This window comes from Schistocerca americana, chromosome 2 (genome assembly GCF_021461395.2).
Source record: "Schistocerca americana isolate TAMUIC-IGC-003095 chromosome 2, iqSchAmer2.1, whole genome shotgun sequence".
In the NCBI taxonomy this organism is placed as follows: domain Eukaryota; kingdom Metazoa; phylum Arthropoda; class Insecta; order Orthoptera; family Acrididae; genus Schistocerca; species Schistocerca americana.
The window spans coordinates 1,005,721,580-1,005,734,740 of record NC_060120.1 but is presented as its reverse complement, the minus strand read 5'-3'; the positions used below and the strand labels follow the sequence as shown (position 1 = coordinate 1,005,734,740).

The 13,161-nt window shown below is 40.1% G+C and overlaps 1 protein-coding gene across 1 annotated transcript in view; it reads right to left on the bottom strand.

Annotated features, from left to right (window-relative positions):
• Positions 1-2,169: 2,169 nt before the first annotated feature.
• LOC124594608 (trypsin-1-like) overlaps positions 2,170-13,161 on the bottom strand; it is an 84,371-nt gene continuing 73,379 nt past the window's right edge. The window contains exon 9 of the mRNA XM_047132981.1: positions 2,170-2,183. Within this exon, the coding sequence (XP_046988937.1) occupies positions 2,170-2,183 (14 nt within the window). The remainder of the gene's footprint in view (positions 2,184-13,161) is intronic.

Below are 13,161 nucleotides of genomic sequence, written 5' to 3'. Positions count from 1 at the left end.
TCTCCATGATAGGCTGGCTTGTAGTTCGTCAAATGTGCTTATAGAAACAAAGATATTACGAAGTTATTTAAATTTTATATCCAGCCAGAAGTACTAAGGGAACGAATGTTGCAATATTTCCTATGAAACGTACTGGATACATTCACACAACAAACTGTCACGTGTACAGTTTGTGTGGGAAAATCTGAACAGTCAATCAGAGAATAAAAGTACAAGGAGTTTACAACTATCGATCACCTTTTAAAAATATTTCTGTCTCTTAGTACCAGTTATGTGAAAAACATACTATTTAAATAAATCGGTGTCACAAATTAGCACAACATTTCTGTATGTCGATATTACCACCAGACTTCACTGCTCATCACTGTCATCATCTTCAAGATGTAGCCATTACTTCAGTCCTCGCTGTCCATCATCGCCATTGCTGCCAGTCGTCCCACTCGCCACAGCTCCACCCCCTTACCACTGGATGCCGCCAGCGATCACCAAACCGCGTCTTTGATGTTTGTCCTCTCCTCCATCCGCTAGTCACCACCATCGTTACACTGATTCCACGATGTGTCAACCTACAACTACGACATCCACTATCACCTACTTGTACCTGTTCTCTACTCCCACCTCCACTTACTCCTGTACCCCTTATTCACCGTCCCCTCCTGCTCTTCCCTCCATTCCCTCCTTCTAAACTACTGGGAAGTAGTGCCTTTCCACTCTCTCACACTGAATCTGCAGATTTAATTCCGTCCTCTTATGCAGATGTCATCATTCGAAGATGCACTTACCACCACCACTGTCGTTACCATCTCCATCCCCGCTACCAATTGAGCATTGCACCAGTCAACTGTGCTATCAGCCCTTATTGCTGTTCCATTGCTACCACTGTCATCACTACATCTGGATCCATAAGCAGAAGCAATATCCACACTTACTCCAGTAACAACCAGATGAGCACCAACAACATAAACTACATATTCCACGGCTGTGGCCCAATCAGCAACTGCCCTTTGCATCAGCAACCAGCACCTGCATCAGCTTCAAAACACCCAGGCCCAGATAAGAAAACTTAGAAAAGTAGCACAAAACCCCTTCCCACACTATAGTGAATATCTTTTGATACCCCAACCTCATACGTTCCCTTCAGCCCACCTAGTACAGATAGTTACTCCACACATTTCCCCAAACACGTTCCTTCAGGCTATCACATTCCAATGTCAGATGTCTCAATCCTACAAAACTTTCCTTCGAAATAAAAAGTATCATTCAAACCTTATTATATCACAACTCATACTCAGCAAAGACTCTGTAATCATCAAATCCTCTGATCCCGCTTCCACACCCACCTGCTGCAATGAGTACCTTCCATCACCATTCGTCCACATGACCCCCTGCTCCCACTCAGCCACAACCCAGACAGCCCCCATGCACCTGTCGCTCGCCGACTCTTACTGCACCCATTTGAGCATTCAGATATCCTCCATTAAGATCACCCTGGCAACCTGTTTCATATTTCATTTAAATGCGTTCCTCTTTTCCCGAGTGGATACCCTCGTTTAATGCATTCCATCCCATCCTTGAGAAGCCCCTCCAAACCCACAGCTGCCTAGATTTCTTCTGTCAACATTCCTTTCACAACAACATAAATTTTGCCCTTCCCCACAATTTCACTGACAGCTCTCTATGCTCACCTACTGCTTCAATCTCCACTGTGCTAACACAGTCCCTTACATCTACCCTTACCTGGAGCTGGTCATCCAGCACACGCCACATCAGCATTATCTCCTGCAGCTGGTCGCCTCGAGCAGGTCACCACGAACAATAAACTCCACCACATCAGTGTCATCCAGAAAATTTTAATACTCATATTTTGTTCACCTTATTATGTTTTAAAACATTACATTATTACGTTTGAAACTTTTTGTGAAGAGCACTTACATATCTGCTGCTAGCCCGCCTCCACATGGGGGAATGAACTGACAATGAAGGGAAAAAATAGTTCACTTCTTAAATGTAAAGTATTCAAAATTGCAGCATGTGATAAACATGGAGAAACAACGTCAGCAGCCATTTACAGGTTAAAAAAAACTTGTTGGGCGTCTAAATAAACTTATTCGTACAGAGATGATAAAACAATAACGGTAGGCCTAAGGTGAAAAAAATAACGTTAAGATATCACTCTGCATATGCTGTAGCAAAAAAAAAAAAAAAAAAAATAGAAAATGTCTCTGAGCCCTATGCGCCTTAACTTCTAAGCTCATCAGTCCCCTAGAACTTAGAACTAGTTAAACCTAACTAACCTAAGGACATCACACACATCCATGCCCGAGGCAGGATTCGAACCTGCGACCGGAGCGGTCGCGCGGTTCCAGACTGTAGCGCCTAGAACCGCTCGGCCACCCTGGCCGGCTATGCTGTAGCACCTGAGATATATCTTTCACTACACAGCATGTGTGTATGGGCTTTTGTGTAACTATTCATGGTTACTGATGGTACAGTACAACCCCCTCTTACAGTATAACCTTACTTGAAAAATTATACGATTTTGAGAATTAGTAAAGATAATCCATTCCTTAGCATAGACTTATGTAATTTGTAAGAAATCCGTCCACCTGGCGAATACACAAATAAAATTCTTGTCATTCTGTGTTATAAAACTGTAATGGTATAAAATCAAAGTATAACATAATATACCGTGCCAGAGGAATAACATGGTGATAGTATGAAGATAAAGGAAAAATAAACGTGATCCCAGTATAAAACTTAAAAGTCGCTAAGTAAAGCGTATTAAACATTTTGGCTCAGAACACGTTATTAGTGTAGGACATGTGAATAAAAGTAACAATAAAATATTATGCCTTCATCACACGCGGGATCATAGTGTAAATACAAAGTACAGTCCATGTTCAGTAGGCTGAGTTCAAAGGAATCTGTTCTTAGGTTTGTTTGTTCATTGGGGATCCTGTCAGGATGTTTACGTAAATGACTGATTATTTCTCTTTCTTCAAGTATATCTATGACTCTCTCCTTAGTGACCTAGTGTAGAATCTCAAGTTTGCTATCAGTGTCCCGGTGTGAAAACGAGTGCTATGGGCAGATACGTTGTTCTCACTTGGCAAAGTGTGTCGTTTGTGTAGTACTTTGAATTTCAGTTCTGTTCGTCATATGTAGGACTTATTACAGTTAATGCAATTAATTTTTTGTATCCCTGATTGTGTTAATGGTGGGGAAGAATTAGTAGTATGCTGCATATTCTTATGCAGACCATTATCAGTCCTAAAACTTCTTGAATTCTTGAATTCCCGGATATTGTGCTCTTCTGCCTAATATTGTTCCTACATTTGGTATCACTGCATATCTAGAATTCTCGTTTGCATTTTCCTTCTCTAGGGTGATTTTATTTCGAATTGTGTCATACTGTTTGCGTTTACTTCCGTATAAATTGCCAACCATTTAAGTATCCTATGCATTGTTCTTTGCTACTACTTGAATTACTGCTAGTTCTTCATCTTTTTTTCTTTTTCAGAAGAAAATGATCTTTTGAATATCCTCCCGGCAGACATTGCACTTCTCGAGACAGTGCGTTGAACAATGTGACAGCAACCACTGGAAAACTTGTGTTCCAGTCAGTCAACAGCTTAATATTTCAATGTCCCTTTGTTGAAGGTGTCATGTTCATGTATTTGTTGTGTCATACTGAGAGCCACTTGGTTTTATTTTACAATGATAAGGCACAAAAACAAATACTTGCTGAAAATGTTCATTATTCTAGTAAATGAGTGAATATAGGTTTTGAGTGCTCCATTAATTATTCTAGTAGCTTTTTTTCTTATAGCATTAACGCGTCCTTGTAACCCATAACAGCAGACTGTGTTAATGTGCCAATGAAATAGTGCATGGTTCACTATTATTAAGTACTGGTTAGTTAATATAACCTTTAATCTCCTCGGGAAGCATATTATGAGAGATAGCTTGGAGTACACTTACGCTGTGTGTTGATTTAATGGTAGCTTGCTAGTCATCAATCCCAGGCGTTCGACGACTTCCATATTATCTTGGCATCCTAAGTTGCTGAGGTCGTGTATCAGATAATGTGCTTTTCCATCGTTCATATTCATTTTATCTTTGGTGAATCAAACATTGATGTTTTCACAGAGCACGTCTGTTGCTTGTAGAGCCTGTGGGGCAGTTTTTTCTTTGGCAAAAAGGATGGTGTCTTCAGCCAACTGTAATATGTAGTTGTTGCAATCTATATCACTAACATAAATAAGAAACAGGAGAGGGCTTATGAAGGATCTGTCGGATACCCCATGCCCATTTTTTGTTCTAGGGATATTTGTCCATGGACTGACGCTACCTGCCTTTGGTTTTCCAGATACGATTGAAGAGTTCTCAGAACAATACTTCCAGTACAAACATTTTACCTTATTTAGCAATATCTTCTGTGGGGTGTAGTCAGATGCCTTGCTAAGATTACACACTGTCAGTGTTACACTTTCTCTATTCTCTGACTCCTGCCCCATCTTTGTAAGTAAGTCCAGTCTTTGCAATTAAGTCTAGTGCTGCTGTAACCGTTAACGTTCCGTTGCGAAAACCATGTTGTGCGTCCTGGAAGAGTTTATTGTCCTCAAAGTAATTTAGAAACTAGTGTTTCATCACAAACTCCAAAATTTTAGCTAAAATTGGGGGTATTGAAGTTGGTCTAAAAATTGACACTACACATGTGTCTTCTTCGGAAACTGCTGCTCTTCATGGCAGTTTCAGGAATTCTTGGAAGATACCATAAGATAAACGTTTGTTGAGTACTATAGCTAATGACTGAGAAAGCTCCAGAATAACTTTCTACAAGACTGTGGAGGACATGCCATAAGTATCTTCCACTCTGACTGCTTAAGCGAATTCACCGTTTTTGCAGTGTCCTTGCGGCGCACTTCAATCCAGTTCTTAACTGTGAAGCGCCTCACAATCTCATATGAGCTGTAGGAACTAAGCCTGAACCTGATATTTCACTTATACTACTTTTCACTATGCTAACAAAGTACTGGTTGAAGACATCAGGACTACAGGAATTTAAGACAAATGTAAGATTCTTCCTGTGCTCATTTACGAGATTCCAAGCTGCTTTACATGGTCTATGAGATTCTTTAATGAACCTGTCACTGTATTTCTTTTCTGCATACTCTGTCCCCTTTCTGGAAATTCCCTTGGGACTTAGGCACTTACAGTGAAGCAGCTCTTTAGTTGAAAGATCTAAAGCTGTCTTCATCTGGTCCCTCTCTTTAATACTTGCACTACCTGTATGTGTTGTGTACAACATCGTACACAGTGCTAAGGAGAGTTCGGCAACACAGTGGTGCAGCAACTGTCGTCATAGGAAAGCTTGACGGGAGCATAAATGATTATCAAGCAGTAAACGGAGAACTTATTTAATTTTTTTTATCCAAGCGAATGTAGACTCCATACAAATAACGCAGAAAGGAGCAGAGTCCCAATATCACATTGTCAACTTGGATGAGACTCGTTGTAGTAATGCACGAACGATGGAGTCAGAGCATCCTGTAGCAATTGGCCTTCCTATATCGCAGTGTCAGAGGGCGCTCAGTGGGCACACACTCACTACTGGCCTCAAAGGGAATCTTGTAATTCCGTTACCAATGTAACGACACTCATGTGGTGATATTGATGCAGATACCACTGTATATGTCGAAGTCACCACACTATTAGACTTGAGAGTTAAGCTCTTTAAGATAAGACAAATAGTTTTTCATCTGGGCACTAAAGTTTTCTTTACCATCTGCTGAATGGTATTTAGAGATAAGAATGAGCTCAATATTTTGCTAACAACATTGAAGCCAGTTCATGATCTACATTTGTACAAATCCTTTTTAAATCAATTTCCTACAAACTAAAATTTTTGTTTGCATACACTGACACCCCATCGTGAGTTCTAATAATTCCATACCGCACGTTTACCACAGCAAAATATTCAACAGATCTGTAGTAGTCACCTTCTTCTTCAGTCAACCATTGCTCTCAGAAACGTGAACATCTGGTTTCAAGCCTTCTACAGATAATGATGGAAGCTTCATTTAGGTTGTTCAACGCTTCACATTAACACTTGTTGTAACTAAAGGCTTATTGCTGCAATACTATTATACTTTAGATGTGATAATCTCAGGCCCTCATTTTGTATTTCAGAATATGTTTTATTGGAGCACTGCTTTAGCTCCGGAATAAAATACCCATTATTTCAACTTTTAAATGAGTCACTATACCCAATTTCTGCAATTTTCTTGCTGCAATTTTACAGCAGACATTGCTGCCTTCAAGCCATTTAGCCTCTCTTCTTTAATAATCCTTCTACTGGATGTCCTTTAGATAAAATTGACATCGATGTTGAAATTACGGTTTATCCCCATAGTGTTTAGTTTCTGTACTTAAATGTCATTGAAACGTGAAAACGTTTTCTCCAAAAATCTGTTTACATTTTCAGTTTTTGTACCTTTTTCGCTTTTCCTAAATGGAACCATGCCTTTCCTTTCCATGCATCACTCATTGCTCAATACCAGCGCCTATTGTCAGACTTTTTTCTCTTTGGCAGTTGAATTTCTCATTAATACCATGGACCTTGGAGGTCTTCCTTATAGGTTTGTGAAGTGCACACTTATATGGAATTTTTAGTTGCACGGGAAGATTTCAGCCATTTAGTGCATGATCTACATCTACATCTACATCCATACTCCGCAAGCCACCTGACGGTGTGTGGCGGAGGGTACCTTGAGTACCTCTATCGGTTCTCCCTTCTATTCCAGTCTCGTATTGTTCGTGGAAAGAAAGATTGTCGGTATGCCTCTGTGTGGGCTCTAATCTCTCTGATTTTATCCTCATGGTCTCTTCGCGAGATATACGTAGGAGGGAGCAAATATACCGCTTGACTCCTCGGAGAAGGTATGTTCTCGAAGCTTCAACAAAAGCCCGTACCGAGCTATTGAGCGCCTCTCTTGCAGAGTCTTCCACTGGAGTTTATCTATCATCTCCGTAACGCTTTCACGATTTCTAAATGCTCATGTAACGAAGCGCGTTGCTGTCCGTTGGATCTTCTCTATCTCTTCTATAACCCTATCTGGTACGAATCCCACACCAGTGAGCAGTATTCAAGCAGTGGTCGAACAGGTGTACTGCAGCCTACTTCCTTTGTTTTCGGACTGCATTTCCTTAGGATTCTTCCAATGAATCTCAGTCTGGCATCTGCTTTACCGACGATTAATTTTATGTGGTCATTCCGTTTTAAATCACTCCTAATGCCTACTCCCAGGTAATTTATGGAATTAACAGCTTCTAGTTGCTCACTTGCTATATTGTAGATAAATGATAAAGAGATCTTTCTTTCTATGTATTCGCAGCACATTACGCTTGTCTACATTGAGATTCAATTGCCATTCCCTGCACCATGCGTCAATTCGTTGCAGATCCTCCTGCATTTCAGTACAGTTTTCCATTGTTACAACCTCTCGATATACTGCAGTATCACCCTCAAAAAGCCTCCGTGAACTTCCAATGTCATCCACAAGGTTATTTGTATACATTTTGAATAGTAACTGTCCTACGACACTCCCGTGCGGCACACCTGAAATCACTCTTACTTCGGAAGAATTCTCTCCATTGAGAATGACCTGCTGCGTTCTCTTATCTAGGAACTCATCAATCCAATCACACAATTGGTCTGATAGTACATATGCTCTTATTTCGTTCATTAAACGACTGTGGGGAACTGTATCAAACGCCTTGCGGAAGTCAAGAAACAAGACATCTACCTGGGAAACAGTGTCTATGGCACTTTGAGTCTCGTGGACGAATAGCGTGAGCTGGGTTTCACACGATCGTCTTTTTCGAAACCGATCCTGATTCCTACAGAGTAGATTTCTAGTCTCCAGAAAAGTCATTATACTTTAACATAATACGTGTTCCTAAATTCTACAACTGATCGACGTTAGAGATATAGGTCTACAGTTCTGCACATCTGTTCGACGTCCCTTCTTGAATACGGGGATGACCTGTGCCCTTTTCCCTTTTCAAATCTTTTGGAACGCTACGCTCTTCTAGAGACCTACGGTACACCGCTGCAAGAAGGAGGGGGGGGGGGGGGGGCGCAGATTCCCTCGCGTACTCTGTAATTGTTTTTCTATCCCTCTGTCGTCTATTTCGATGTCTACCATTCTGTCATCTGTGCGACAATCTAGAGAAGGAACTACAGTGCAGTCATTCTCCGTGAAACAGCTTTGGAAAAAGACATTTAGTATTTAGGTCTTTAGTCTGTCATCCTCTGTTTCAGTACCATTTTGGTCACAGAGTGTTTGGACATTTTGTTTTGATCCACCTACCGCTTTGACATAAGACCAAAATTTATTATGATTTTCTGCCAAGTCAGTACATAGAACTTTACTTTCGAATTCATTGAACGCCTCTCGCATAGCCCTCCTCACACTACATTTCGCTTCGCATAATTTTTGTTTGTCTGCAAGGCTTAGGCTATGTTTATGTTTGCTGTGAAGTTCCCTTTGCTTTCGCAGTAGTTTTCTAACTCGTTTGTTGTACCAAGGTGGTTCTTTTCCATCTCTTACCATCTTGCTTCGCTCATACTTATCTAATGGATATTGTACGATGGTTTTGAACTTTGTCCACTGATCCTCAACACTATCTGTACTTGAGATAAAACTTTTGTGTTGATCCGTCAAGTACTCTGAAATCTGCTTTTTGTCACTTTTGCTAAACAGATATATCTTCCTACCTTTTTCAATATTCCTATTTACGGCTGAAATCATCGATGCAGTAACCGCTTTATGATCACTGATTCCCTGTTCTGCGCTAACTGTTTCAAATAGTTCGGGTCTGTTTGTCACTTGAAGGTCTAATATGTTATCGACACGAGTCGTTTCTCTGTTTAACTGCTCAAGGTAGTTTTCAGGTAATGCACTGAAAAAAATTTCACCGGATTCTTTGTCCTTGCCACCAGTTATGAACGTTCGAGTCTCCCAGTCTATATCTGGTAAATTAAAATCTCCAACCAGAACTATAGCATGGTCGGGAAATCTACTAGAACTATTTTCCAAATTTTCCTTCAGATGCTCTGCCACAACATCTGCTGAGCCAGGGGGCCTATAGAGACATCCAGTTACCATGATTGAGCCTGCTTTAACCGTGACCTTCACCCAAATTATTTCACATTTCGGATCTCCGTCAATTTCCTTCGATACTATCGCACTTTTTATCGCTATAAACACGCCTCCCCAATCACTGTCCAGCCTGTCTCTGCGGTATACATTCCAATCTGAGTTTAGAAATTAATTACTGTTTACATCTGGTTTCAGCCAACTTTCTGTCCCTCGTACTACGAGGGCATTGTGCAGTAATGAGATCAGTTCTGGGTCCTTTCTATAGACGCTCCTGCAGTTTACTATTACCACATTAATATTATTATTTCCTGTTGGGTTTTGCCTACTACTACCTTGTCGCGTCTCAGGAGGTGTCTTGTAGGGGCTATGGAGGGAATTCTGTAACCTAAAAAAACCCATATGTGCAATCCACACGTACTCCGCTACCCTTGTAGCCACTTCCTGCATGTAGTGCACGCCTGACCTATTCAGGGGGACCCTACATGTCTCCACCCGATATCGTATTTCGAGAAATTTACACCCCAGATCTCTGCAGAATAGTCTGAGCCTCTGGTTTAAGCCTTCCACTCGGCTCCAAACTTGAGGACCGTGATCGGTTCTGGGAACGATACTACAAATAGTTAGATTCCACCCCGCGAGCGAGACTTTCCGCCTTCACCAACTCCGCCAACTCTGTATGAACTGAGGATGACCTCTGAATCTATTAATCTCAAATGATTTCTCTGGTTATTTACATTAGATATCAGAACTTTTGAACTCACTGTACCTTTTTATATCGTCACCCCCTCAGTATTCCGCTGTTAATATGCCTGGTTCCACTTACAGACTCTTGATATTTACTGCAGAGCAACTTCCCACAGTTTGGTCTGCAACTTAGCCTCACATGCATACCAGCAAAGCTTAATTCGCTCTACTGAACTATTTAGCAAACGAACGTCACTGTTATTAAGACCAACACAAGCGCTGTGATGAAGGTTCCCACACTATAGTCCACAAATCACAGTTATGTTTGTGTGTTTTTTTTAATTTGTTGCTTATGTCACATAGTCTGTTGCCACCACTTGTCACCATCTTGAATTATTCGTAGACCTCAGACTGCAAACTTTGTGCGTCTACGGTTGTATTCATGCACTTTCATATATGTGCATGTAATATTTGGGAAACTATAGAGCATTGAAAAGGAGTGAATCATATATAGAAACCATGTATATGGGCCTTGTCTGTTCACAACATCACATTTTATCCTGCAGGAGCATCTAATACTGATGACAGTAGCTGATGAGTACATCAGATGAGAATCAACATATGATTCATTTTCATTTTGGAGGTTCAAAATAAGAGACACTGATTGAATGTCGTTGGTAATTAAAAACTCTTATTATAATATTACTGCTGGTTAGACTTGGTTAGCGTAGGGAATGTAGATTTTTATATGCATGTGTTTGTCAATGTATGGTACAGTCTAATGTTTCCTTCTCACCCCAGTGGACAACATAACCAAACAAGCGAGAGGGTCTGTCAGTCCCTGGTGTTTTAAATAAGATAAAGCTGTAACAGACCCTTGATATTTGGGAGAAACTGATGTAGCAAAATGGATTGTTTTAGTTACTGTGGAACTAAGAATTTTGGCTACAACTCATTTATTGTTTCTAGACGGAATAAATGTGCAAACAACATAAAACTATAGTTGTATTACTTGTAACTGTTACTTAATCTGACGGTAGAAATATTCGGACAGAACTCTGTATATGAATAATGATATAGATAATTGCACATTGCCTGTATAGTTCGGCAATAAGCTACAGTTTTGAGGAAAATATTAGCAACTCAGATACGAAATTTATGAAATGGACTGCATTTGTAACTCGTAGATACTGTGCAAATTTGTTTCTTCTTGTTAAATTGACAAGAAATTAATACTACTGCATGTGATATGGAACATTTTAGCCCCGCAGAAATAAATAGAACGTATAGAAGATTTCCATAAAAAAGTTTGCAGTCAACTGTGAAAGAAAAAAACGTACTATGCACAAATATCATAAGTTCAAGAGAAATTTGACGGTGTGATATTAAAGCTGTTGCTGAAAGATTGTAAAAATGCTTTTGTAGTAATATAACATCACATTATTATACAATGATAAACTCAGTGTTTATAATTGATTAATGTCTTGAAATAGTGTCCACGACAGTGAAGATCTAGGCGTTATTGATGCTCGAGATCAAATTTGTCCTTAGAAGCTAGAGACTATTAAAATTGTGTCCATGACTGAGACTCGAACTCAGGACCTTTTCCTTTCTCGGACAAGCAGCAGAAAGGAGGCGAGGTACTGCCAAAAGCAAAGCTGTGAGGACGGGTCAGGAGTCGTGCTTGGGTAGCTCAGACAATAGAGCACATGCACGCGATAGGCAAAGGTCCAGAGTTCGAGTTTTGGTCTGGGACACAGTTTAAATATGCAATCAGCATACACACCAGTGCATAGAGAAAATTTTATTTTTGAGACTAATACGTGTAATGAAACGAAACAGAAATTTTGAAAACGCCGCATTCGGGTATTGAAGTGAATTCAATAACGGTAAGTGAAAATCTCTGCTTTACTCGGAATCGAACCCTGATTTGCTGCTTTACATGAGAGATCACATTAATCACCTCAACTATCTGAAATTCCCAAACAGTTTTACACTACTCACGTAGTACCCCTCTCCCCACTCATCGCTCACAGCGTCACAGTAATCCACACAAGAGTTCAGCATAGAGAGTTTTTTCGCTTGAAAATGATGTTAATGGCCATGGCGCGTACACAGACCTGATCCAAAGAGCAGATACCACATGAATATAAATATATACACCTTGACGGCCTCTGAGATTATTTTCGCGTGGATGGACTCTTTCTTCAGGACGCTTGTGGAAATCGATGTGAGGCTTTGAGAAAAGAATATGGTGGACGGGGACGCTACTTATGTAGTTTGCGACTGGTTGAGTATTTGGGTTGCACGGGAAGCATGGTTGGATATTTGAAGTGATAAATGCGACTACTTGCGTAAAATGGGAAATGCGGTTTCAAATCCTGGTCTGGAACAAATTTACGCTTGTCGCCACTGAATTTATTTCAAAGTCCAATTGTGGCCTTTGTTAGAGTACCTATTTCATTTCATCACGTATATGTACACTTACAGGATCAAGAAAAGTGCCTGTTGTTTCGGGCATGTCATAAAGAACAAACACCGCACATATACAAACTAATATTTATCTCGTGGATGGATATACAATATCGACGAGACAGATCTCAGCACGGTATAGGCTATTTTATAGACAGGGGAAAGTGCTGAAATACTTGTTATGATCGAAAATGGAAAATATGGTAACACTCTAAATACATCTAAGGAAGAGAATTTGTAATGAAATAGCTTCTGTTTGTAGAATACGTGTATAAAAAAGTCAATACAGCTGAAACCTTCAAGGAATTCGTTGAAAAGCTCTGAACCACGTATGACATTAAAAAGATACAGTGGTGGTAAAATTATTGCGGCTATTTAGATATTCAAATGTAAAGATGGTTCTTGTTCATTCCTTAGAGGACGTTCAAATCTTTTGGACAAACTGCAGGAATAGTTCGATCTCTCCACAATGTATGTGTAAATTAATAGGGGTCTTTTGACGTGCTGGTCTACAAATTCACTTTATGTACTATTGAAATACTGAGTAGACTATCAGTTACGTGCTGCCCTACTGTTAGCGACAAATGCACAAGTAATACAACACAAGAAGAACGCCCTGATAGTTGATGGTTGCTTTGATAACCGAAACCAGTAACAAGATTTAGTAATAGCAATTTTATTGGCTGAATAATATCTGCTGAAAGAAGCAAGTCACTTAAGTCTCTACCGTGACACAACATCGTGCTTAACAAGGTTCCACGAAGTTATTCAATGAATCTTACAACCAACTTGAATTGTGTTCGTTTGCTAAACAGCGACGAACTACCTGGTATTTATC